Below are 27320 nucleotides of genomic sequence, written 5' to 3' on the forward strand. Positions count from 1 at the left end.
AGGTTTTTTATTCTTATTGTTTCCCCCTTCCACCTCATTATTAAGAAGTTTGATGCATGTTTAGCGATTTTTGTTGTTATTTTTGAGAATTTCATTTTAAAATTCTTTTGGTGAAGAATGGCTTCTTATGCATATGTGTAAGCCAAATAATTTTAAGTATGTTAACTACATTCACTTAGTTTTAATTCTGGTACATAGAAGGCACTTGTTAATTAAATTTTTTAAAGGGTCTGTGAATTTGTTTTATGTGCTTAAAACATTTTTATGAGCATTGCTCACTTCTTCCTGTTGCAGCCAATTGGTATGGAATCATAGATGTGGAAAGGAATTTACCTATTATCTTTTATGATATCCTTTACAGAAGGAAACTGAGTTCCAGAGATATTAAGTGACTTTTCCACTTTTATGTGGTTAGTAAGTATGAGAGCTAAGGCTAGGCCCAATATTACAGGAGAATCAGTCCAGGGTTCTGTCTGCTATATCATGCATAGTCCCTAGCTTTGAATTTGGTTTTCCCTCTTGCGAAAGAACATCTTAGGAAACTAAACGTAACCTCTTTAAATATTTTATTCTTGAAAAATCAGCTACATAGCTGATATTTTCCTTAACTAAAATACCAACCAGATTAATTTGGTTTTATTTCTAGCACATAGTATTCATATACAGTCTTATACATCTTTTGTCTCTGATGCCTAGGAAAGTGCGTGGCCTGTTGTAAGTAGTAGCATCCTTATAGTAATATTTGTGGTGAATATATGAAAAGTAACAAAATGTTAAATGTTTTGAAAACTTTTTTAATTAAAAAAATGTTTTCTTTCCTATCATTACATCTTTAGTTTCTGTCAATATATTTATGCTCCATTTCTATTTTTATGGTGAAATTTAATGATACTTCTCTAACAGCACTACAAGCAGTTAGCATTTTGTGATTTTTGAATACCAGTATAGGTCATATCATATTTTAATTATTCTTGTTTTTCTCTTAAATTTAGTCAGTTTTAGGTTTTTGAGGTGTTTTCAATGAGACCACATAGCCTACAGAAATTAGAGTTTCATAGGCACTCATCATTCTCTTCTAGTGAAAATGAATTTGAGGGCTTTGGTTTTTTGGGAGGTGGGGAGCTGAAGGGGAAAAGGTTCAGGAGGTCTTGGTTTTTTACTCCTTGCTGTGCCTTAATCCTAAGGTAAGAGTTCTCTGTGGGTTAGAATTTATTCTTCTGTAAAATGAGGTATTTAATTTATATAGTTTTTAACTTCTAGAATCCTTTCTATCTAGCATTCCATACTTTAAAAAAGTTTTTCCAATGACAAAGCCAGTGAATGTCTCCCCAAAATCATCAGTTGTTTCAGAACAAGCAAATTATGATTAACCTCAGATTTCTTTATTTTTTATATTGTTGGAAAGTATTGAGTTTCATCTTTTAGAATAAATCCTGGAAGACTTTAAGATTGAGAATTAAATATTTGGTGATATTGTTAGGACAGAGAAGGTTCTCATATCATAAGAAATAAAATATGTCTATTGACATTTTTCCGGGTCTACATTACAGAAATTTTGTCTCACTTGCTTCAGTGATGTGTGCAATAATATTAATGTTTGTGTTTTGTTTCATGTCAAATAATTGTTTGCAATTTTGGCCTCGTCTGTCTTTTTTTTTTTTTTTTTTTTTTTTTTTTTTTTGGTTGGCCACGCTGCTTGGCTTGTGGGATCTTAGTTCCCCAACCAGGGATTGAACCAGGGCCTTCAGCAGTGAAGGCACAGATCCTAACCACTAGACTGCCAGGGAATTCCCCTGTTTGTCTTTTTAATTAAATTTCATTAATGGTTTCAAAATGTATATAGTTGAAAATTTGCCCCCAAATGTATGTATGGTGATTTAAGAATATACTGTGGCTGAAAAAGATACTAATACATTTATGCCATTTTTAGGTACCCTTACATATGTACTTTTAGATATTATGTAAAGTTACTGTGTACACTATTAAATTCCACATTATTGTTGAATTTTCCTGTTTTTAATTGATCAGGTTTGGATGAAAATTTTCTGTTTTTATAAAGATTTCCAATTGATTAATTGGAGGGAGGAGGCATTGGGGAGCAGGGAGGAGAAGCTAGCTTTAAATAGATGGAGCATGGTGAGGTTCCCTGGTGGCCTAGAGGTTAAGATTCCGGGCTCTCACTGCCATGGCCTGGGTTCAATCCCTGATCAGGGAACAGATCCAGCAAGCCTCGCGGGGTGGCAGAATATCTAGATAGATAGGTAGGTAGGTGGAGCAAGATGGCAAATTCTTTCATTGTTTAGGCATTTCTAATTCTCTATAGTCTTTTCAAACTGCAAAACAGTACCTTACTAATAACTTCTTATTTGTAGTATGAGTTCACATGGTTCGGTACAACTGCTCTTTTCTACCATTTTCCCTTGGCTCAGCCAGCTCCCATTTGACTACTTTATTTTTTCCCTCTGGAAGGAAAAATGCTGAATGAGAAGCAAGGGCTGGTATTCAGTTTTTTAGAGATGTACTTTGGTTGACTAACCAAAAAATAAATATTATAAATAAATATAAATATTTCAACCAATAAATGTCAGGGAAATAATATATAGAATAATTGCTCTTACTGAGGGAAAAAACCTTAATTTAAGAATAACCTTTGGATTGTTCAGAAAATAGTGGGCAATCTAAGACTAGTAAGTAAAATTATATACCCTATACAGTTATACAAAAGAGATCAGTGTGACAGTATGATATAGTAATGCAATTTGGTATGTTCTGCCATCTTTTTGATGATCACCTCTTTGGAATTAAACACATATTAAAAATATGAATTATTTGTTTTCTCTACATCCTGTTCTTAGAGATCTGCTCTGTATAGACACCTCAAGGAGGAGAAAGGAACTGAATTTCAGATGGGGACTATCAAATATATTTCCTATATTACAAATCGATAGGTTAGGTTTTTATGCTAATTTGGAGCAAATGTTTGTATGGAAATTTTAAATGAACAGATTTTACAAGTCTTTCAGCTAGTAATTTTTATGCCCCTAACCTGCATATGTTAAACCAGATATGATAAATAGATTTATTAACTTTCATGGCAGCTTGAAAGTATTGAAAAACAATCTAGGCTTCTTGGGAGAGAGTGTGATGGTTGATAGTGCTATTTGCCATGGGGTAAAGGGGCATAGTGACAATGCAGTTGTTTTAAACTATATATGAAAACTTTGTACATAGTGGAAATAAGAATTCAGTCTTTCATGTCCATTTGTACTTTCAGAGCAGCTCATGAAATGCTGAAGTGATACATGCAGCTGTCTAGGCTGCTATAAACTTTTGTTAAACTAGATTTGCTATCACATTTAGGTTTCTTCTCTTTCTGTTATTTTTTTTTTCCTCATCTGGTGGAAGTCCAAAAGGCAGTAAATTGCATAGGACCAGTAGATGCATAAATAAGTGTTAAATGAATGGATGAAAAAAATAGCCATTTTACAGGCTAATATTTCACAGAGAACTTTTACACGTTTAAAAATGTACCACAAAAGAAAAAAAAAAACTTTTTCCTGCTTAAATGGTCTTGGAAAATGCTGAGTTAAGCACAGTTAAACAGGTTTCTTCCCTTAGTCCTTTTCAGACCCTTTAATATGTTGTTATTTTCCTGGAGAAGGTTAGAATGTATAGTATTTTCCACATTTATATAATCAACTTCTACAACAAACAATACAAAAATCGTATTCCAGAATTAATGTTTCTTAAACTCTAATAACAAATTTATTGGTTATCCTCTTTCTTGTCCCAGAAAAATCACTGGAGTTGTAATAAAAATGAGAAAGTATCTGTTACAGCTGAATAAAAACCTTAAAACTCAAGAAAATTGATATATAGACAATAGAAATAATAAAACAATGGGAGAAAAAGGAATATCAAGCTTTTGAGCATCATAGAATGGAGAGAGGGCAGGTATCCTACTAGTTGTATTCATCTCTGGGTTTGTGTGTTGGTACAGATGAAGCCATACAGAATTTCAACTAGAAAGTTAAACTACGGAAATGGTGATAAGCAAAATGTTTTATTTAGTGACTTCTCCCTTGCCTTTCACTTTTAGGGAGACAAATTTTTTTTAATTAAAAAAATTAAAATTTTATTTTATGAACTTAAGTCAGTACTAGTTTTTAATAGAATCAAAATTTGGTAGAATAGAGCTCTTCAATGAAATGCTTCAATTTCGAAATGCTTCAATTTGATGAGCTGTGCCTATTGATGAGATAAATGTAGTGCTATTATGATAGCAAAAAGACATAATCATTCAGGATATTCTAGAAACCTAGAGGTAAAAAGTGATAGAAAACATACGGATAAAGAGAAAAAAAACATATTATCCTTATGATATAGTGCCATAAGTTATTCAACCGAATAGAGAACACAAGTGATATTTTCTCAAAGCAGATGATGAAAACAAGTCAGAATATAGAAGTGATGGGATTTTCATCTAAGTTTGCTGGATGTCTCATTCAAGTAAAAACACCCTCTTGAGAATTTCTTGACTTACCTTGCTTTACAGTTTATCTGTGATTAGAGTAGAAGCAAGAAGAACCAGTCCTCTAGAACTAACTTTAACCAATAAGTAGTAGTTAATTGATGAAATTGAGGCAACCAGGATCTTGGGTGAGAAATGACTATGTCATCTTAGGGTTAGTTATCCAAGGAGACAAATCCTAGGAATAATGAATCTTGTATTCTAGTTTTAGAGAGACAGATTCCAAAAAATTCAAGACTTTGGAGGGAAAGACGCATTCCTATGTATCAAAAAGAATGAGAGTTCTCTAAAAAGAATTCTGAAGGAACTGTGAATAACTGTAAGGTGTTTGAAGATGTGTTATACTCTCTGAACTTAGAGCTTTAAAGGACACAGAAGAAATAAAACATAAGGCATAAAACAAAGAATAAATTCTAAAGTTTGTTATGAATATGTGAATAGCGTCAGGGAGGTTAAAGAGCAGAATGAATTACAAATTGAGAAGAACACTAAAGTTAACATGAGAGTTTTTAAAAAATAGCATTTGGGGATAGGGGTATGATGATAGGTTATTGATAAACTTAATGAACAACAGAAAATAGAGATACTCAAGTTCAGAATGTTCTCTGAGAAATGTGAGCTAGATGGTAGTAGTATAACTAGATAAACTGTTAACTATTGAACTTCCCGAATAATATTGTTCATTAGAGGGAAGTTTTCTTATGTTGCAGGGCTCTGTCTTGTCTTTGCTTGTTCAACCCTTTAATTCATTATTTACCTCTTGACATAGATTGCATGCTTTTGAAGTTGTGCATACCGTGTGACAGGATGGAACATAGGCTTAGAGTTATAGTATAAAATCTAGTGAACATAAATGCCAAATCCTCTTCTCTGTATCAGAAAATCAGTGACCCAAGAATAAGATGCTGATTTTAAAGCAGTTCGTATATAAAAACACTTGAATTTTTAGAGAACTTAAAGTATGAACAAGAGTGCGATGTCTGCCAAAAACATTATTAGTAAATGCACAATGACAAGAATGCAGGGAGTGCTGCTTCCTCACTAGTCATCCCATATCCTAAATATTACATTCAGTCCTTTACCATAAGAAGACATTGACAGTCTATAGTTTAGCCTTGTAACTTCACATATCATCTAGGATGGTGTTGTAGAAAATCAAGAAAGGAGCTAAGAGGAATGATGTTACATGGTTTAAAAAAAACCAAAACTGTGGTTAGGAAGAACTTTAAAAATATGTTAATATGAGTAGTTCCAATCTAAAAAACTATCAAATTGCATTGTTGAATTTCAGAGTGGGTTTAACCATTTTCTGAGGACTCTTTCTTAAAATCCATTAAAATGCTAAACTTAAATGTTTCACTTACACACATTCATGTATAATTATATTCACAAGTATTGCATCTCCAAGTGACAATTTTTATTTATTACTGTAGATCATACCTCACTCCTGTTAGAGATGAAGAGTCTGAATCCCAAAGAAAAGCAAGATCTAGACAAGCAAGACAGTCTAGAAGATCAACACAGGTATATTTAATGTGTAAAATATATAAAAGTTCAAAATAAATTATCTTTCCCTTTTTCACATTTCTGTGAAAATACTGATGTCACTATATAATATGAGTAAATCTTAAAAGATAAAAGTTGCCTTAGTAATCCTACCGTAGCCTTTTTATGTGGCTATACTGTTAATGTTACATTTCATCTAAGTAGCATATGCCTTTATATCTCTTTAAGTATTTATTTTTCTATTCCTAATATAGTGTCTGGCTCAGGATATTTGATCAGTGTTAAAATTAATCATATATGATGTCGCATAATTATTAAAGAATTCTATGCGTATTTGGAAGGTATGGGAAATAGGTCTTTTATATTAGGTATATCAAAAAGCTGATATACAAGTATGAGAAAAATGTCACTCAAGCTAGTTATCATCTTCTTACCCACTTACCATTCTCTCTCCTATATCTCTCGTGTCTTCCCTTTCCTACAGTTGAGGGGCTCCAAAGTCCAGATTCAACTGTTTATTTATTTATTTTATTTATTTTTTCGGCTACCTCGGGTCTTAGTTGCAACACGCAGGATCTTCATTGAGGCATGTGGGATCTTTTCGGTGAGGCACATGGGCTCTTCGTTGCAGCGTGTGGGCTTCTCTCTAGTTGTGGTGTGCGGGTTTTCTCTCTCTAGTTATGGCGCGTGAGCTCCAGGGCATATGGGCTCTGTAGTTGTGGCGCACAGGCTCCAGAGTGCATGGGCTCAATAGTTTGCAGCACGTGGGCTCTCTTGTTGAGGCACGCGAGCTCGGTAGTTGTGGCACACGGGCTTAGTTGCCCCGCGGTATGTGGGATCTTATTTCCCCGACCAGGGATCAGACCCACATGCCCAGCATTGGACGACGGATTCTTTACCACTGGACCACCAGAGAAGTCCCTAGATTCAAGTGTTTAATCCTTGCCATTACTTAACATATTTTTTCTATCTTCGTGCCTTAGCTTCTTGAAATCCAACCTATTCTTTTCAAGACTTAACCTTCAAAAATTACTTCTTTACTGAAATCTTCTCTGTGTGCATATACATATATAGAAACATAAATATATATAAATTTAATATATAAATAATGCATATATTGGCTTTTCCTTCTTTCTCTGAACTTCTTGGGAATATTTATATTCATATGGTCAGTTCCTGTGCTATTCTGTTAATTTCTTGAATACAGAGACAATTTCTTGCACACATTTTATTTCTTTCCCAGTACCTATTATTGTGCTTGCTCATGATGATTCTTCATAGAATGAATGTGACTAGAAATTCTGTTTCAATTTGCAAACCAATTCCAAACATGCATATTTGACTTTTAATACATTCGTATTTAATATATCTACTTATAAAATATTCCTTTGAAATGAGCCTTAATGCCTCTCATAATTAAATTTATCTTTTTTTGCGTGCAGGGGGTGACATTGACTGATCTTCAGGAAGCTGAGAAAACGATAGGAAGGAGTCGTTCTACCCGAACCAGAGAACAAGAAAATGAAGAAAAAGAAAAAGAGGAAAAAGAAAAACAGGATAAAGAGAAGCAAGAAGAAAAGAAGGAGTCAGAAACATCTAGAGAAGATGAATATAAACAAAAGTACTCCAGAACATATGATGAGGTAATAGTATACCAACAACAGCACTAGGTCAGGTAGCATGGATAGTTCTTGTGATTCTCAAAATGCAAGAGATTTATTTACTAACAAACCATATACCAAATATTCATAAGGATTTTAACTGGAAATCTAAATTATTTTGACATGATTAGAACGTTACTTTTCCTTTGAAATGAATTTAAGTGTCTTATATGTTTTTATCTATGTTTATATTTCAAATGGTTGTTAATTTTAATATTTCACAGACTTATCAACGCTACAGACCAGTATCAACTTCAAGTTCAACCACTCCATCCTCTTCACTTTCTACCATGAGCAGTTCACTCTATGCTTCAAGTCAACTAAACAGGCCAAATAGTCTTGTAGGTATAACTTCTGCTTACTCCAGAGGATTAACAAAGGAAAATGAAAGAGGTAAGAGGACCAGATTTGGAAAACACTTTGTTTCCTTCAGATGAATTCTTTGACTTGGTTTTTCCTAGTAGTTTAACAGAAGAGTAACAACATCCTAAACTGGGACTCATTCTACCTAACCAGAAACAACATGATGGTTGAGAATGAGAAAAGTAGAAAATAAAAACAGAAAATAATGTGGTCTGGCATTGATATGTATATCTTTATTGCCTTCAAAAATCTTTATGTCCATCAACATAGAAAAGTTAGTATAGAAAAACTGGTGGGGTGATTATTTCTAGGAGCAGTTTATTGATTATTTCTATTAATGTTTCAAGTCATTTCTTGCATATTATGTAGATATCTTTTAACTGTTTTCTGTGAAATTGTTTTAAACAAAAATCATTTAACATATGTAATGTCTTTGCCAAAAAAACTTATTTTTATGCTTATTTCTTGAGAAATAGATTTCTTTTTCAGCTGTATATTGGCATATTGATGCTATTAACATTTCCTATTATTTCATATAAGCTTCCTATGTAAACACTAATTAACTCCTCCTTTAAATAAGAGATGGCTACTAAATAAATTATTCCTAATTGTAGGTATTTAATATTTTAAAAGCAAAATCTCGGGCTTCCATGGTGGCTCAGTGGTTAAGAATCCGCCTGCCAATGCAGGGAACACGGGTTCGGGCTCTGGTCTGGGAAGATCCCACATGCCAGCAAGCAACAAAGCCCATGCGCCACAACTACTGAGCCTGCGCTCTAGAGCCCGTGATCCACAATTACTGAAGCCCATGCACTTAGAGCCTGTGCTCTGCAACAAGAGAAGCCACCACAATGAGAAACCTGCACACTGCAACGAAGAGTAGCCCCTGCTCGCCGCAACTAGAGAAAAGCCCACGCACAGCAACAAAGCCCCAACGCAGCCAAAAATAAAATTAATTAAAATTTTTTTTAAAAAAAGCAAAATTTCATAGTATTAGTCATGATAATATCAGTAATCATGTAGGAATAAACTTCAGAAAATTAATTTTTTTTCAACTTCCAGCTGGCTTTTCTTTTGTTGGTCATTGAGATATTTCAGTTCTTTAAACCATTAAGTGTGAAACCCATCTAATGTTTGTAAAAATTTTGAGCAAACATTTAAAATTAGGGGTGTCTGCATAAAAATTCATATTTCTGTCTTCTGTTGAAAAGTTGGAAGATATGGCAACGCTGGCTCTGAATTCTCACAGGTCAACAATTGATTAGAGCCAAGTAGTAGCAGCCCCACCCCCACCCCTTTGGAGTAGTGCCCTCCTGGCCCATTTTACCTCTTTATGTAACCTGGATGGCCACTCTCTATGTTGGAGTTTGCGACCTTTGCTGTAAACTAATTCTAAAAGCAACTTTAAAACCCCTCTTAATACTATAATTTTGGGGTTTCTTTTGCTTCTTTTTCTTCACAGCAAGGAGACAATGACACAAGGAGCCTTTTAAAAATCATTTTTAACGTTACTTTGTTCCATATGTCTTTTTTTTTTTTTTACAATCTGCTTTTTTTGGGGGGCTGCATTGGGTCTTCATTGCTGCGCGAGGGCTCTCTCCAGTTGCAGTGAGCAGGGGCCACTCCTTGTTGCGGTGTGCGGGCCTCTCATTGCGGTGGCTTCTCCTGTTGTTGGAGCATGGGCCCTAGGCGCACAGGTTTCAGTAGTTGTGGCTCGCGGGCTCTAGAGCGCAGGCTCAGTAGTTGTGGCACACAGGCTTAGCCGCTCCACGGCATGTGGGATCCTCCTGGACCAGGGATTGAACCCATGTCCCCAGCATTGGCAGGCAGACTCCCAACCACTGCGCCACCAGGGAAGCCCTGTCTGCTTTTTACAGCATATTCAGAGGGCCTAATATTCTTCTAGTATGTGACTCTGAAGCTATTTTAACTATCCCAGGAAGGGAACAAATTTGAAGACTAACATTTGTTTACATTGATTTGTTTTTAATAAAAGATAATTTTTTTCCCAGCAACACAAAAAAAGGTTTGCTCTTAGATACTAATAGAAAATTCAATGACTACTGTATTCATTCTACTGCTGAAGGAGGACTGGGAATGGTAGAAGCGGAAACTGATAAATTTATATGATGCCCACTAGCTGTTCCATCATTATGCACTGTTTGGTTATAATAACTAATCTTGAAGCGTTAATGTTAGGTATAATAACTATCTTCCTGTCAGATGTTAATAACTGGGACCCCATTCTCTTCATAGGATTCAATTATTTTCTGTTCAGCAAATAGTAAGTGTGTCTTTTTAGCAAAATTTTTGTTTTAGGCACTAGAAAAATGAAGTAATTTAAATCAGTTCTTATCTTGATTCTCAAAAACGTATCTAATGAGAGATACACATACATGTTTAAGCCACGTGTTATAGGAGCACTGGGAGGGGCAAAATTTATTTCTGATTAGAGAATTTTAGAAGGCTTCACAAAGGAGGTTGACTTAGAATTATTTTCTAAGTCACACTGCAAAATACTATCAAGATACATGGCTGCCATATGAATAATTTTAATCCTTAACAGAGGGAGAAAAGAGAGAAGAAGAAAAAGAGGGAGAAGATAAATCACAACCTAAATCAATCAGAGAACGACGGCGACCAAGAGAGAAAAGAAGATCTACAGGAGTTTCATTCTGGACACAAGATGTGAGAACCTATTAAAATATAACTACTTGATAGTATGCTTAATCTTTCCAAGAATGTACACTAATGATTTCTTATATGCCTCAGATTATATATTCTTTAGATCATCACTATGTGTTTGAGCTGACTTATTTAAATCAGAAGAGTTCTCCTTTATAAGAATAAACAACTACTTAGATTTCTGGTATTAAAAGTAAGAATACTGTCCCAATATTGGTATAAAAATAATAATGGCTGCAGCTCAGTGTACAAATGTTGATTATTGTATAATGGCTAAACTGCTCATTTATCTTAGCGGTTCTTGAAAGAAAGATGCTTTATATTTAATCCTATTTTCATGAATATGATTATGATATACATAACAATTATTTCCATCTCAAGTGATGCTGGATAGATGCAGTGCTTTACTTATCAAATTATAACAATCCTATAAATTTAATTTTTTTTCTTGATCCCTGATTGTATGCCTGACATTGATACTCATATGCAAGAGAAAGAAGAGCTGTGGGGTAACGTGGTTAAAGTGAAATTTATACTGTTTCAATACAACATATACCTACATGAAGGCAAAAATAATTTGGTTTTGGGAGGATTGTTTTTTTAGCCAGTTGATTTTTTTTTTTCATTAAAAAATTTTTTTAATACAGAAAAGTTCAAACATAAAAAAGTATATGGCCCCACCCCAGGTATTTATTGTTTAAGCTAAATCCCCACCACTTCCTCAACTCCCATATTATTCTGAAGAAAATCTTAGTAATATCATTTTATATGTAAAAACTTGTCTGTATTTTTTTTTTTTTTTTTTTGCGGTACATGGGCCTCTCACTGCTGTGGCCTCTCCCGCTGCGGAGCAACAGGCTCTGGACGCGCAGGCTCAGCGGCCATGGCTCACGGGCACAGCCACTCCGCAGCATGTGGGATCCTCCCGGACCGGGGCACAAACCCGTGTCCCCTGCATCGGCAGGCGGACTCCCAACCACTGAGCCACCAGGGAAGCCCTCAGTCTGTATTTTTAAGAAATAAGGACACCTTTTTAAAAAATATTAGAATTTTATTTTTAAAAAATAATAAAAGTAACCACAATACGTTATCATATAATAAGTGATCACAATACCATGATCATGTTTATTTTTAAATAAATTGACAATAAATCCTTAATATTGAATATTCAGTCAGTTTTAATGTCCTGTTGACTCATATTGCCATAAATGGTTTGTTGTAATTTTATTTTATTTTTTAAATAGTTATTTTATTTCTTTATTTATTTTTGGTTTTTTTAAAATCTACAATTCCTGAATCTTTCTGGGCATATGGCTAGAATTTATTTGCTCTGTTGCGAGACCCTCCTCAGTAGGCATTTAGTGTTAGATTTCTCAGTTTTGCCATAGACTGTTTTATTTTTGGCTGCGTTGGGTTGCTGCGCGTGGGCTTTCTCTAACTGTGGTGAGCGGGGGCTACTCTTTGTTGCGGTGCTCGGCCTTCTCATTGCAGTGGCTTCTCTTGTTATGGAGCACAGGCTCTAGGCACACGGGCTTCAGTAGTTGCGGGGTGTGGGCTCAGTAGTTGTGGCTTGGGGGCTCTAGAGCACAGGGTCAGTAGTTGTGGTGCACGGGCTTAGTTGCTCCACGGCATGTGGGATCTTCCCAGACCAGGGCTTGAACCTGTGTCCCCCTGCATTGGCAGGCAGATTCTCACTGCATCACCAGAGAAGTCCTAAATAGTTATTTATTTTGGTATCGCCAGGTCTTAGTTGCAGCATGCGGGGTCTTTTAGTTGCGGCATGAGGACTCTTAGTTGCAGCATGTGAACTCTCAGTTGTGGCATGGGTGCGGGATCTAGTTCCCCGAGCAGGGATCAAACCCGGGCCCCCTGCATTGGGAGCACAGTCTTACCCACTGGACCACCAGGGAAGTCCCTGTTCTAATTTTATACTTTGCTAATTTGAGTAGGAACCAAATAAGGACCATACATTATGATTAGTTATTTCTTTAAAGTCTCTTGTAATCAGTTATGTCCTCCATCTCTTTTTTTCTTACAGTTATTTTTTAATGAACTGGGTTATATCCCTGAACTATAGTTTAACACAGTCATGTAGCTTTTTATGTTTCCTATGAATTGGTAGTTTGAGGTAGAGAAATGATCAGATTTTGGTTCAGTATTTTCTTGGCAGGGTGTTTTGTCCTCTGTCAGGAAGTACATGATGTCTGGTTGATTCTCACTGATTGCCCAGTAACATTTTAATAGGAGTAACATAAAACCTCACAGTCTTAGCACCTTAACATAGTAACTCCTACTACTTAAAAATTATCTTTTTAATAACTTACATGTATTAGGGGGTTAACAGGCAAAGTTTTATTATATAGTATTTATTTTTCCCCAATTTTATTTATACCAGCTCTCCCTTCAAAAATCCACTTTCTGGAGTCATACACTTAACCAGCATTATAAGAATTCTTCCTGAGGGGCTTCCCTGGTGGCGCAGTGGTTGAGAGTCTGCCTGCCGATGCAGGGGACACGGGTTCGTGCCCCGGTCTGGGAGGATCCCACATGCCGCGGAGCGGCTGGGCCCGTGAGCCATGGCCGCTGGGCCTGCGCGTCCGGAGCCTGTCCTCCGCAACGGGAGGGGCCACAGCAGTGAGAGGCCCGCGTAACGCATAAAAAAAAAAAAAAAAAAAAAAAGAATTCTTCCTGAGATCCATGTGGGCAATACTCATCTTTTTAATTTGAGCTTGCATTGAATTGTGTTCTAATCAACCATCAGCACAAGTCTCCTTCCCTTTTCATGGCCTCATGATTGAACCTATGTCAGAAAATATACAAAAAGAACCAAGGGCTCTGTCAAAGATAAGGTAGTGTTTTTACTCTGTTATATTATTAGGTTTCTTTTTTTTTTTCTTTTTAAATAAATTTATTTATTTTTGGCTGCGGTGGGTCTTCGTTGCTGCGCTCGGGCTTTCTCTAGTTGCGGCAAGTGAGGGCTACTCTTTGTTGCAGTGCACGGGCTTCTCATTGCGGTGGCTTCTCTTGTTGTGGAGCACGGGCTCTAGGCATGTGGGCTCAGTAGTTGTGGCTCACAGGCTCTAGAGTGCAGGCTCAGTAGTTGTGGCGCATGGGCTTAGTTGCTCCATGGCATGTGGGATCTTCCTGGACCAGGGATCAAACTCGTGTATGGCAGGCGGATTCTTAACCACTGTGCCACCAGGGAAGTCCCCCTCCCCACTTTTTAAATTTCCAGTTCCTGTGTTCTTCCATGAAACAGTAACGCATAAAGACAATTAGTTCATGTTGCGGAATTAATACATTTATATTAATAAGTAATACTGGCATTAGGAGCATTAATTTCTCCCGTTCACTTAGTAACTTCACATATCATTTTTGCTAGGTACCACATGATAGTTTGTACAAAGATCCTCTATAATCCTTAGGGCAGTTCTATAAGGTTTTTATCCCCACGTGTGGAGGAGATAACTGTGGCTCAAAAAATTTTTAAATAAATTTACACTAAGTCACAGAGCTGAAAATAGCTGTACCAGTGTGAAATAGGATGATTTAGTTTTAAAGCCTGTGGTATTTTTATAGTGAGCCTGAGCCAGATATGTTTGATTGCAAATTTCCCTTTTCTTTCAATCCTTTATGGTTTGTTGAGATGTTCAGACCTTCTAGTAGAACATTCCTATTGTCTGGGAGTCTAGGTTTTTAGCCTACTGAGACCTTAGTTTTCCATTTGGTGTGCTGTAAATTCCCAAAAAATTTCTAGATAGCTGAACTACCTAAATATAATAGGACCGTTGTATAAATCTTGCCAAGCTTATAGAATAGAGTTTTTCTTACTTAATGAGTTTCCTATTTTTGCTCCCTCATTATAGTTGAGCAGCTACATAGTATCTACATTGACTATTAAAGTACACGCCGTAACATTACAATATAAAATTGAGTATCATCTTTTTCATGCTAAGCCTCCAGCTTCCTCATCCCCAGTATGTGTTTCCTAAATCAGAATGTTAGGTAGATGGTCTTTCTTCACCGTATACACTAACCTACTTATATTGTACATGCAGACAAAATAGCCTTCCTCTAAATAAGGCCAAAAAAGTCACACTTAAAAAACAGTTTTCCTTTTGATCCATTTCCTGTTAGGTTTTTCTCAAGGGTCATTTTAAATTACAAAAACCCTAATGTATTTAAATATTAACCGTTTGAAATTTATCTTTACTTTTCTAAAATCTATTTTAGAGTGATGAAAATGAGCAAGAACAACAATCCGATACAGAAGAGGGATCCAATAAGAAAGAAACTCAGGTAAATAACATTATTTTTTGTATTTAGAAGTATTCGTATTTTTTAAGGGTTACTTTTTACTTGTATTTATATTTATTCATGTCAGACAGTTACTGCACACTGTACCTGCCTGCTGGGGGTAGACCATCAGTGGTTTTCTGGAATCAGGCGTGGAGGGACTGGAAAGGGGCACAAAGAGTATTTTAGAGACATTGGGAATGTTCTAGATCTTGATTGTAGAGGTATTTTTTTGGATATACACACCTGTCAAAACTCATGAAACTGTGTTCTCTAAGTGGATGTAGTTTATTGTATGTAAATTAACCTTCAAAGTTGAAAAGAAAAAACAAAGAAGAGAATACAGTTTTCCACTGCTGTCCAAAAGTAGAGTGTTCCATAATCTTCAGTAAGCCACATAATGTGAAGAGGGAATTACCTTACGACACATCTTGCTACCGGATGCAAGAGATAAATTGAGATAAATCGCGGTGCTCAAAGACACAGTCCAAAGCTGTGGCAGCTTAAACTGAGTGTAGTTCCCAGGGAAGGAGCTTGGCGGTGCCTCTTTTGCTGCTGAGGGTGTACTGCCTCTATAATGGCTCGCTGTAAAACATGTTGAGTACTGTTTGCACTTTTTGCCTTTTTTCGTAAAAGCAAAGTGGCGTAAACGAACTCTTGAAAAGCAGGGGCTACCTGTAATAACCTTTGACCAAAGAAAAGTATCTAAAGAATATCCAGAAGTAGTGCATACCTTACCAGATCCAGATTTTAGTTTTGTAAATGGCAAAGTTGTATTCTGGAGAAGATAATAGGTCATTTTAACTTGCTTTACATTTGTTTAGAAATGTAGTGTCTAAAGGATTTTACATTCATTATCACAGCTGATCTTCCTCAATAATCTTCAGGAAAAGCCCCCCCACCTCGCCCCCTCAGTATTGATGAAGAAACTAAGGCAAGTTTGAATGACAGGGTTGCATAGCTAGCAAATGATGAAAGTTTCTTCCCACTAGTTTTTTTGCCCCTCTGTTCCCTATTGTTTGGCTGTGCACAAAGCTGACATACTTAGAAGAGCTGTATTCACATAAGGGTAGATCTGTACAACATAAGTTAGTCTTAATCTTTTAAACTTAGCACTGTCTAGCCTGAAATCGTATTCTAATCATATTTTCTTCATTTTGACTTGGCGTTCCTACGTAAAGCTGTTAAAATTACTTTCAATCGCAGGAATCTACAATAATGTGAAGTGCCCAGAAGTTGGTTCTCTGTGCTAGGTGACTCTGGACATTACTCTTAGGGCCTATTTTGACCCAAAAGTGACTTTTATTTTACCTTTAGATAGCCAGACAGATTGAGAAATTAATTACTAACAAGGGTAAATGATTTGCAGGGCAAAAGTTTTGTCATTTTTAAACCCTTTGCCTATCAGTTGTCAGCACTCCCCCATTTCACCTATACCTCTTCTTTATTATATTCTGTAAACTTGTCCATCATCTTCCTTGCCCATTGGTACACTATGAACTCCCATCTTTCAAGGAAAAACAATGGACAGGTAAACAAAAACAAAGGAATTAGTAAACCATCTCCAGCTGACCCTTCTCACTGCCACATCACCCAGATCCCCTATCCCAGCAGGCTGGGATAGGAGGGGAAAGATTTTCTGGCTTACAAAGTTTTCTGGCTTACAAATTTTGAAGCATATCGATATATGTTGTATTTAAGTTTTACTGTTAAAATTATACATGAGGTACATTAAGGTTGAGTAGAATATTGTTTCTATGAAGAAAATTTTTCTTAGTTCCAAACAATTTAAATAGTCTTTGTTCATTTTAAAAATAGAGGATTGTTTCGATCTTACTTTGTGCTAGCATTTTTTTCATTTACAAGTAACGCAAAACCCAGCTTAAACTGGATTAAGCAAAGAGAATTTTTTATAATTCAGTTATATTACACAACCCTCTATGTCAGACAAGGCCTACCACTGATATATTGCAGCCGTTTTGCTGCTAATGTGGGCTACATACCATCTCATCTAAACTTAATGACTGCTGTACCATGAGGAAAATGAAGAGTGGAGGTTAAGACACTAACCCATAGTGTCTTTACAATAGACTAGAAAAGTGCTTCCACTAAATAAGTCTTGCTCTCTTATGAAAATTTGTAGCATCAGCCCTTTTTTTTTTCTGTGAAAAAGTATGAGCAATACAATTGTTCGGTGCATTTTATCATTACCTCAGAAGTGTGTTTGATAACAAAACTTGTATTCAGTTTATAGAATCCCAGTTCACCAATTTGAAAAATGGCTTTGTGGCATATACTTTTTCGCTTCAAACTAAATTGTAAGTTGCTGAAAAGTTGTTAAATATTTTGAATTACCTGTGAAGCTACCTTCAGGATATAAATTAAAATTAAGGTGAAATTTGAATTACTTTATCATAATATGGTTCATTCTTTCCAAAAATGAGGCTTCTGTTGCTTGGGTTATTATAATTTGCTTTCATTAAAACTATTGGATGATAAAACTTTTACCATGAAAAGAACATTAGTAATAAATCAAAAATTTAAGTAAGACACACCAAGGGGAGAAACTAAAAAGAAAAGATTAGCAGATTTGATTATTTAAACATGTAAAGCTAGAAAATGGCAAAAAAGACGCCCTTATTAAAATTGAGACACATTTGCTCAGTTAAAAGTAAATAAGCTGGGGCTTCCCTGGTGGCGCAGTGGTTGAGAGTCCACCTGCTGATGCAGGGGACATGGGTTCGTGCCCCGGTCCAGGAAGATCCCACATGCCGCGGAGCGGCTGGGCCCATGAGCCATGGCCGCTGAGCCTGCGCGTCCGTAGCCTGTGCTCCGCAATGGGAGAGGCCACAACAGTGAGAGGCCCGCGTACCACAAAAAGAAAAAAAAAAGTAAATAAGCTGGACTTCCCTGATGGTGCAGTGGTTATGAATCCGCCTGCCAATGCAGGGGATACGGGTTCGATCCCTGGTCCAGGAAGATCCCACAGGCCGTGGAGCAACTAAGCCCATGCGCCACAGCTACTGAGCCTGTGCCCTAGAGCCCGTGAGCCACAACTGCTGAAGCCCGTGCGCCTAGAGCCCGTGCTCCACAACAAGAGAAGCCACCGCAGTGAGAAGCCCGCGCACCGCAGCGAAGAGTAGCCCCCACTTGCCTCAACTAGAGGAAGCCTGTGTGCAGCAATGAAAACCCAATGCAGCCATAAATAAATAAATAAAATTTTTAAAAGTAAATAAACTTAGCCCTCTATTGTAACACTTAAAAGATATTTGTACTATTTAAAAGACAGTAAAATAGAGGCAGAATCCATGAAATTTATAAATGTTACAAAAGAAGAAATATAAATGGCCAACAAGCTTAAAGTACATTTACTCTCATTAATAACTGAACAATTAATACAAAAGTGAAATTGGCAAAGGTTAATAATGCTTAGGTTTGGCGTGATTAGTATTGAAATAGGCATTTTCATATAAGATTTTGGAATTATAATATGTTTTCTTGGGAAATCAATTTAGCAGTATAAATCTGAAGGCTTGAGAAAAAGTTCGTGCCTTTTAGCTTAGCAATTCCACTTTGAGAAATTTATTCCCAATGAAATGACTTAAGTTTGGAAAAACAAGTCTAAAGTGTTAACAGCACCATGGCTCTTGAAGCAAAATATTGAAAGCATCCTCATTGTCTATTAGTTGGGAATATATCAGAATGTATTTGCATGGATAGATATTTTATGTGTTCACAAAGGTATGTATACAGAAAAGATTAACAGTGGTTATCTAGGGTGTTTGAGAGATAGGGAATTATAGAGGAACTTTTTATACTGTGGTATTTTATATGAGCTTATGGTACTGTAATCAGAAAAACTTAAAGGGCATTTTTACTTTGGAAAAATAATTTTAAAACACATGGAACCACAAGGACATTATGCTAAGTGAAATAAGCAGGTCACAAGAAACACATACTGTATGATTCCACTTAAATGAGGTACCTAGAGTATTCAAACTCATGGGTAACAGAAAGTAGAATGTGGTTGCCGGGAGCTAGGGGTAGGAGGATGTGGGGATTTGTTTAATGAGTATAAAATCACAGTTTTGCAAGATGAAAAAATTCTAGAGAGCTGTTGCACAACAGTGTGAATATCGTCAGCGCTACTGAACTATACTCTTAAAAGTGGCTTACATGGTATGTTTTGTTTTATGTGCTTTCTACTACAATTTTTAAAATATAAAACATAACCAATACTTTAAAAACCATGCTTTTTAAAGGCAAAGAAATAGAATTTGAGTGATTTCTGTGACTACTTGGAGTTTTTATTTATTCTTAAATTTTAAATCAGTGAACCAGAGTGCAGACTGTGAGGTGAGATGTGATGTTTTCATTTGATATGTATACATTTTATTTCATGTGTGGCTAGTTTCCTGAATTTGGATAAATAATATCTTTTGTTTGTTTCTGCTCTTTTTTTAAATTGAGATATAATTGACATATAACATTATATTAGTTGCACATGTACAAAGTTGTTATTTAATATTTGTATATTGTTGAAATGATTAGCACAATAAGTCCAGTTAACATCATCACCACACATAAGTACAAATTTTTTTTCTTGTGATAAGAACTTTCAAAATAGCAGCTTATGAATTTGAATGATATCATGAAAATTGAAATTTAACTTCAAAATTGTTCATTATTATAAAACTAAAGAATAAATCAATAAAGTAAAGCATTACATCAAAAAAATAGGAAGCAGGTAAGAAATTGGTTTTGCAAAGGAAACTTAAGTAGACTTAGGAAGACATTTTTAGTCTGAATGAGACTTCAGACAGTCCCAAAGGACCCCAGTAATTTCACAGTGCATTCAAGGGTAAGTATAAATATCTAAATTCAGAAATTTAACAAACCATTTCTGAACAGTTATTTTATAGAAAATTATAGATTGCGTGTTTTAGTAGAAAGAGCTAAAGATGACCATCCCCCAAAAATTCTTTGACTTCAATAAGACTATTTTATCCTATTAATCATTTCACCATTTAGATAAGAAGAGTTTTGGAACTTCAGTATAGCATACCACTTGCTTAAGAAAATTAATTATAATTTCCTGTCTCCTAATTGCTAAACTTTTTTTTTTTTTTTTTTTTTTTTTTTGCGGTACGCGGGCCTCTTTTTTTTGAGGTACGCGGGCCTCTCACTGCTGTGGCCTCTCCCGTTGCGGAGCACAGGCTCCGGACGCGCAGGCTCAGCGGCCATGGCTCACGGGCCTAGCCGCTTCGCGGCATGTGGGATCTTCCCGGACCGGGGCACGAACCCGCGTCCCCTGCATCGGCAGGCGGACTCTCAACCACTGTGCCACCAGGGAAGCCCCTAATTGCTAAACTTTGAAGGAACGTATAGCTGGATTTCCAGAAAATAAATTTTAAGCAAAATATGTATATACTGTCATACATAAAATACTTTAGGCATTCATTTGTTTGTCTCTGATGGCCTCAAAAACAAAAATGGGAAAGATAATTGCTTTGAGATGTCCCATAATAAACTTGCATTTCTTAATATAAATGTTGCTTTTTCCTGCTAAGCAGGTTGTAAGTAATGGATATGTCTTAGTCTCTCTTTTTTTTCCTTCTAATTAAAAAAATTATGGTGCCATTTTGTAGAAATTCACAAAATATGACTATAAATTGGCAAATGTAATCGTATAACATTAGACAAGTAGAAATATACAGTGACTGTTCTAGAATTTCTTTGTAAGAACAACTACATTAAAGTGTATATAATAAATAGGTGTTAGTTTAATAGTGTGAAAATAGTATTGATGTTAAATTTTCTTGATTAATCAATAAGTTACTTTAATGAAAGCATAAAAATTTAGTTATGCTTATGTTTTTCTCTCTTTATAGACGGATTCCATTTCTAGGTATGTTTTACTTTTTTTTTCTTCTTTTCTTTTACTGACCTTTTTCTCATTTTTGTCCTTTCTAAAAATATATTGCTAGATATTTATAAATTTTTTAAGTTGGTAGAATTATTTTAATAATAAAAAAATCTGTAGATATTTAGATGACTTGATAAGTGTTAATAGCTTTCTTTATCAATGGCTTTACTTCTAGTTCAATAGTTATAGTGAGTCACTAAGAAAGACTTTTTCTCAGATCTTTGCAACAGTGATAACTTTTCTTAGTTTTCCTAACCATCCTAAGTTACTTCAACACTGACCATCTCATTATTCACATCAGAGACTGATGAAACCCACCAGAAATTTATTTCACTAGGTATTCAGAATCTTCTCTCTTATCCCTGCTTCAGATAAAAGAAAACCAATGAAGACACTTTTTAAAAGTGTCATCTAGCTCAAATTGTTCATCTTTTCAGAGAACCTCCACAATACCCTTGAATCTAATTTTTGTTCCTCTTGCCCATAATTGTTAACCAAAGCTTTGTAAAAACTAAGAACAAATTTTTATATACTGATGATTCTATTGAATTGAAGTGTAGAGGCAGTAGCATTTATCAGAAAAAGTAACGCAAATTCAGAACTAGATAATAAGAGGATCCTCATTTTCAAATGAGATATGTTCTTCTTGTTTAGGACAAACTGTTCTGTTGTCCCTCGGTATCCCTAAGGGATTGGTTCCAGGACTCCCCCCACCCCCCGCCCCGGCTTCCACAGCGGATACCAAAATTCACAGACGCTCAAGTCCCTTATATAAAATGGCATAGTACTATCTATCACTTCGGATAGACTCTAGTTAGTTCATCATCTAAAATGTTACTAATTTTAAAATACAATTATATGCCACTTAAAAAAAGGAAAAGTGCTACCAGTTAAACTATAATACCCATCAATTGTAAGCCTTGTTCTGATTTTAGAGATGTTAAAATGTGGGGGGGAAAATGTACAGTTTAAAATTGTTGAAATAATTTATCATGATGTAAAACCAGTTTTGACTTTCAAATATAGAGATTTTGAACTTCCCTTCTCAGTTAAGGGAAATTAGTGTTAAAAATAACTTCCCATTTATTTATTATATATCATGAAAGTTAATTAGATAACCGATGAAGGAGAATATTACCTACTATTTTGGAATATCTAGTTTAATATACTAGGATGCATGTTAATGTAAGTTGTGAAAGCCTATAATAAAGATTTTGACTCAAACTCATCTTTTGAAGATATGAAATCAGTTCTACATCAGCTAGTGATCGGTATGATTCCTTGCTGGGTCGCTCTGGATCATACAGTTACTCAGAAGAAAGAAAACCTTACAGTAGCAGGCTAGAAAAGGATGATTCAACTGACTTTAAAAAGGTACTGGGTTATTTATTTATATTTAATTTAAAATAATCTTTTTGTTGAGATTTTTATGTTTGGATATTACTCCTGGAAACTCATAATTAAATCAGTTTATTGAAATAACTTACTTAAATTTTCAGTTTTTGGTAATTAATGGTAAGTAGAATTTAAAAAGCTATTTGTTTAGAGGAAAACATAGGCAGAACAGTCTATGACATAAATCACAGCAAGATCCTTTTTGACCCACCTCCTAGAGAAATGGAAATAAAAACAAAAATAAACAAATGGGACCTAATGAAACTTCAAAGCTTTTGCACAGCAAAGGAAACCATAAACAAGACCAAAAGACAACCCTCAGAATGGGAGAAAACATTTGCAAATGAAGCAACTGACAAAGGATTAATCTCCAAAATTTAGAAGCAGCTCATGCAGCTCAATAACAAAAAAACAAACAACCCAATCCAAAAATGGGCAGAAGACCTAACTATACATTTCTCCAGAGAAGACATACAGACTGCCAACAAACACATGAAAGAATGCTCAACATCATTAATCATTAGAGAAATGCAAATCAAAACGACAATGAGATATCATCTCACCCCAGTCAGAATGGCCATCATCAAAAAATCTACAAACAATAAATGCTGGAGAGGGTGTGGAGAAAAGGGAACCCTCTTGCACTGCTGGTGGGAATGTAAATTGATACAGCCACTATGGAGAACAGTATGGAGGTTCCTTAAAAAACTACAAATAGAACTACCATACGACCCAGCAATCCCACTACTGGGCATATACCCTGAGAAAACCATAGTTCAAAAAGAGTCGTGTACCAAAATGTTCATTGCAGCTCTATTTACAATAGCGAGGAGATGGAAGCAACCTAAGTGTCCATCATTGGATGAATGGATAAAGAAGATGTGGCACATATATACAATGGAATATTACTCAGCCATAAAAAGAAACGAAATTGAGTTATTTGTAGTGAGGTGGATGGACCTAGAGTCTTTCATACAGAGTGAAGTAAGTCAGAAAGAGAAAAACAAATACCGTATGCTAACACATATATATGGAATCTAAGGAAAAAAAAAAAAGGTCATGAAGAACCTAGGGGTAAGATGGGAACAAAGACACAGACCTACTAGAGAATGGACTTGAAGATATGGGGAGGGGGAAGGGTAAGCTGTGACAAAGTGAGAGAGTGGCATGGACATATATACACTACCAAACGTAAAATAGATAGCTAGTGGGAAGCAGCCGCATAGCACAGGTGATCAGCTCAGTGCTTTGTGACCACCTAGAGGGGTGAGATAGGGAGGGTGGGAGGGAGGGAGACGCGAGAGGGAAGAGATATGGGAACATATGTATATGTATAACTGATTCACTTTGTTATGAAGCAGAAACTAACACACCAGATGTAAAAAACAAAAAAACAAAAAAACCAGCTATTTGTTTATTTGAAGGAAAAGGGAAAGTACCCAGGACTTCCTGCACATTTAAGTCTCTCAGGCCAGTACTGTAATACTGTGGTTGAGCTAAAAGGGGGCACTGAGTAGATTTGGGGTGGGGGGGGAGGGTGTTGTGCGTGCGTGTGAAATCTTTTCTTTATTTGTTAATAGGAAGCAGCCAAACAAAGAATATAGCTTTTCCCAGGACAGTATAGTATTTCCTAGGTAACCGAAAAACTTGTGAGATAGTTCAAGTGCTGTTAAGGGTTAAGGATGGAACTAATTAAGAAATAAGTCCTGGCAACAAAATAATCTAGAATTCTGAAGATCATGATTCTTCATATTGTAAGCTTTGAATAAACCTAATGAAGTTTGTTGTGGAGGAAAAAGGTGTGTGGTATTTGTACATGTCCCCAGGTATTTGGCAGCTATTTGAATCACCCACTTTCTTACAAGCCAAATCAACAAGAAAAGGAAGGTAGGGGGTCAGTTTATGTTAGGAATAAGATTCATTCGTTCAGTAAAGAACTGAACACTGAATTGTGCTTAAATTAGTGAAGTTCTGCTCATGGGCAGTGGAGATGGAGATCCTGTCCCTGCTCTTATGAGCATCTTCCAGACAGACCTTATCATATAATGATACAAATCAATGGATAATCTTTAAATTGAAACCATTATCCTGAAATAAACGGTTTTATAAAATTGTGTAACAAAAGAAAGTGACAGGGCCTAAGGATAGATTTCCTAAGGAAGTAACACTTCAGCCAAGAACAGAAGGACGATTAGTAGTTAACTGGCAAAAATGGGAGAAAAAAGTGTTCCAGATGGAGAGAAGGGCAAGCACACAAACCAGCCTGGTGGTGGGAGGGTACATGATGTATTGAAGTAATTAAATTTTCAGTATGGCTAGTAGAGCGAAGGGGATGGTGGTGTGAGTTTGCACCTACAGATGTGTAGGCTGGGACCAAACCATCAGTGCCTTACAGGCTGTTTTAAGGATTCCCTTATACTGAGAACATTGGGAAGCCATTCAAGGGTTTTTAATATATGGAGGTTAATGGAATGGTTGGCCTATGAAAATTATTAGATTGTCATTTTGAAAATTTAACTCTTGCTGCTTTGTATAAAACAGATTAAAGAGAGGTCAGGAGAACAATTCTAATAATAGAAATATCTAAGTAAGAGATGACTGTAGACATCTGTGGTTATAGTAGTAGAGATGAGGAAAAAAGTAGTAGATTCAAGTGCTTTGAAAGTGTTCAAGAAATATTTTGTTTTCCTTTTACCTTTAGTAAAAATAATACAAGTATAATGATAAATGCAACTGATACTCCCATCTCAGTATCAGGAATTAAAGAGTGAATGATAGGCAGAAAAGCTCAGAGGCCCCAGATAAAAATCATAATGCTCCTGAACTCCAGCTGTGGTCACTGTGTGGTCCCTCTTTATCAGATAACTGAATTTTTTAAATCAAACTGAAAAGTCAGGATTTTCAGTGAAGTAATAAATTTTAAATACCAGAACTAGTTTTTAAAGAGTTTATGTGGGATAAATACACCTGAATAACCAAAAATTTCTGCCTTGAGACCACAAAGCATTAAAATATTTTTAATGCTTTTTTTAATAGTTCATATGTTACATTAATCTTTCTGTTTTAATATTGTAATCAATGGGAAATCTTCTTAAAATAGTAAAAAAGCAGAAAAGTAATTTGTTCTTCTCCCCTAATTTGTATAGCTTTATGAACAAATTCTAGCTGAAAATGAAAAGCTGAAAGCACAACTACATGATACAAATATGGAACTGACAGATCTTAAATTACAATTGGAAAAGGCCACCCAGGTTTGTACCTTTTTCTCTTTGTTACTCTAAAGATAATGGTTGTGATTTATTCTATCTGAAAATTGCATTGAAATGTTCTCTTGTGTTCTAGATATAAGTTTGGTTATTGATAAAAGCTTATTTATTAATAGGACAGAATCAAGATAATACAGTTTACCGATAATTTATTTTCTTCTAAAGTGAATTTAAAATATGAACGTATATAGCCTTACGGTAGAAAGTCAAAGTATTTTTAAGCCTTTTAATACCCATGTTGTGGTACATGGAGGATTTTAAATGCTTATTTACAGCATACCAAGTGTAGCAAGGCAAAGCATCTATCTATACAGAATCTTCTTAAAGCCATAAAATTTTGTATAATAATTTTTATTCATTATGAATGTTTCCTGTTTAATAAAAGGAACCTTTTTACTAATTTGACATAATTTGACACAATAATTCTGGAAGAAGATAATTTTAGTCATAACTCCTTTTACCTTCCTTCTGTGCAACAACCTAGTAGAGATAATTTTAGACAAGAAAACTAGGATAGCCAAGCAGAACTCACAGCCTTGTACATATGATCTAGGATGTGTATGATCTAAGAATTGTTTCCCAAGCTCTTTTTTCATAAAACACTAGTTCTGGGAGATAGTTCTGGCACATTCCCTCTTCCTTCTCTTGCCCCCCTTCAAAACAAAAAAAAAAAGAGGAAAGAGCTTTGTGATCCAAGAAACTGAGAAATACTATATGTTCTATATCTTGGAGATTTTACAGGGTTTATTTATATGTTAAAGGCTCTAACGAGTCCTGTAATTTTTAAGGAAACAAACTTGTTTAATTTTAACATAAGACTTTCTAGCATAAATACATTTCTGCACTAAACTTTTAGAATCCAGTTTGAAAACACAGATCTAAAATGGCATCCTCAGTTCTATAAATGAGACTGCATACTTTCTGTGACCATTCTTTTATACTCATCTTTCTCATAATTTTTAAAATTACTTCTCTATGTTGAACTTACACTTATTACCAGGTCCTTTTTTGTTGTTAACCACTATTACATTGTGAAGCAATTGTCTATGTACAGTGGAGACTGTGCTAAATTTGCAGGTATCACGCTAACCTTGTGAGGTTATGAAGACTCAGATTCCATCAGGTAATGAGGGTTTACTATGAAGATACACAGTGAAGTACAGAACAAGAACACGTTTTCATAGTGAGGTGTCATAAAAACTTGGACTGTCACACAAGTTTAAACTTGCTGTCTTACACTTAGGCTTCATGGTAAACTGGAATGTCATCATTCTTCAGGTTGCATTAGTAGCTTAGTGAGCCGCTGCAAAATATTATAACTAGTTTCAGCTCTAGAGATTTGGTCATAATATTTTCTAAATAAATTTTCTAAATAAATATTTTCTAAATAAAAGTGTCCACTGCTCCCTACTGTAGTATTCTGTCTTATGGTGATTCAGCTAATCTGTGTTTCCACTGCTTGTTGCCATCTCTATGTTTCTCTGCTTTTCTACCTACTCTTTTGTCATCTAATTCTTCCTATATGTTTCTCTGCTTTTCTACCTACTCTCTTGTCATCTAATTCTTCCTATATGTTTCTCATTCAAACTCTAGAAGAAAGGGGAACTGATAGAATTAGCCAGTTATCATCAACGTGAAGCAGTCCTGTTAGTGCCCATGGACCTATTAGTGACCATTTCATAGGACACTGG

The 27320-nt window shown here is 35.5% G+C and overlaps 1 protein-coding gene across 1 annotated transcript in view; it reads left to right on the forward strand.

Annotated features, from left to right (window-relative positions):
- The window catches only part of PPP1R12A (protein phosphatase 1 regulatory subunit 12A), a 160535-nt gene that overhangs the window by 121705 nt on the left and 11510 nt on the right, over nt 1-27320 (forward strand). The window contains 8 exon segments of the mRNA XM_032645243.1: nt 5965-6055; nt 7480-7680; nt 7923-8091; nt 10628-10749; nt 14980-15045; nt 20934-20950; nt 22207-22342; nt 25510-25614. Of these exon segments, the coding sequence (XP_032501134.1) occupies nt 5965-6055; nt 7480-7680; nt 7923-8091; nt 10628-10749; nt 14980-15045; nt 20934-20950; nt 22207-22342; nt 25510-25614 (907 nt within the window).

Source organism: Phocoena sinus, chromosome 10, assembly GCF_008692025.1.
Source record: "Phocoena sinus isolate mPhoSin1 chromosome 10, mPhoSin1.pri, whole genome shotgun sequence".
NCBI classification, from domain to species: domain Eukaryota; kingdom Metazoa; phylum Chordata; class Mammalia; order Artiodactyla; family Phocoenidae; genus Phocoena; species Phocoena sinus.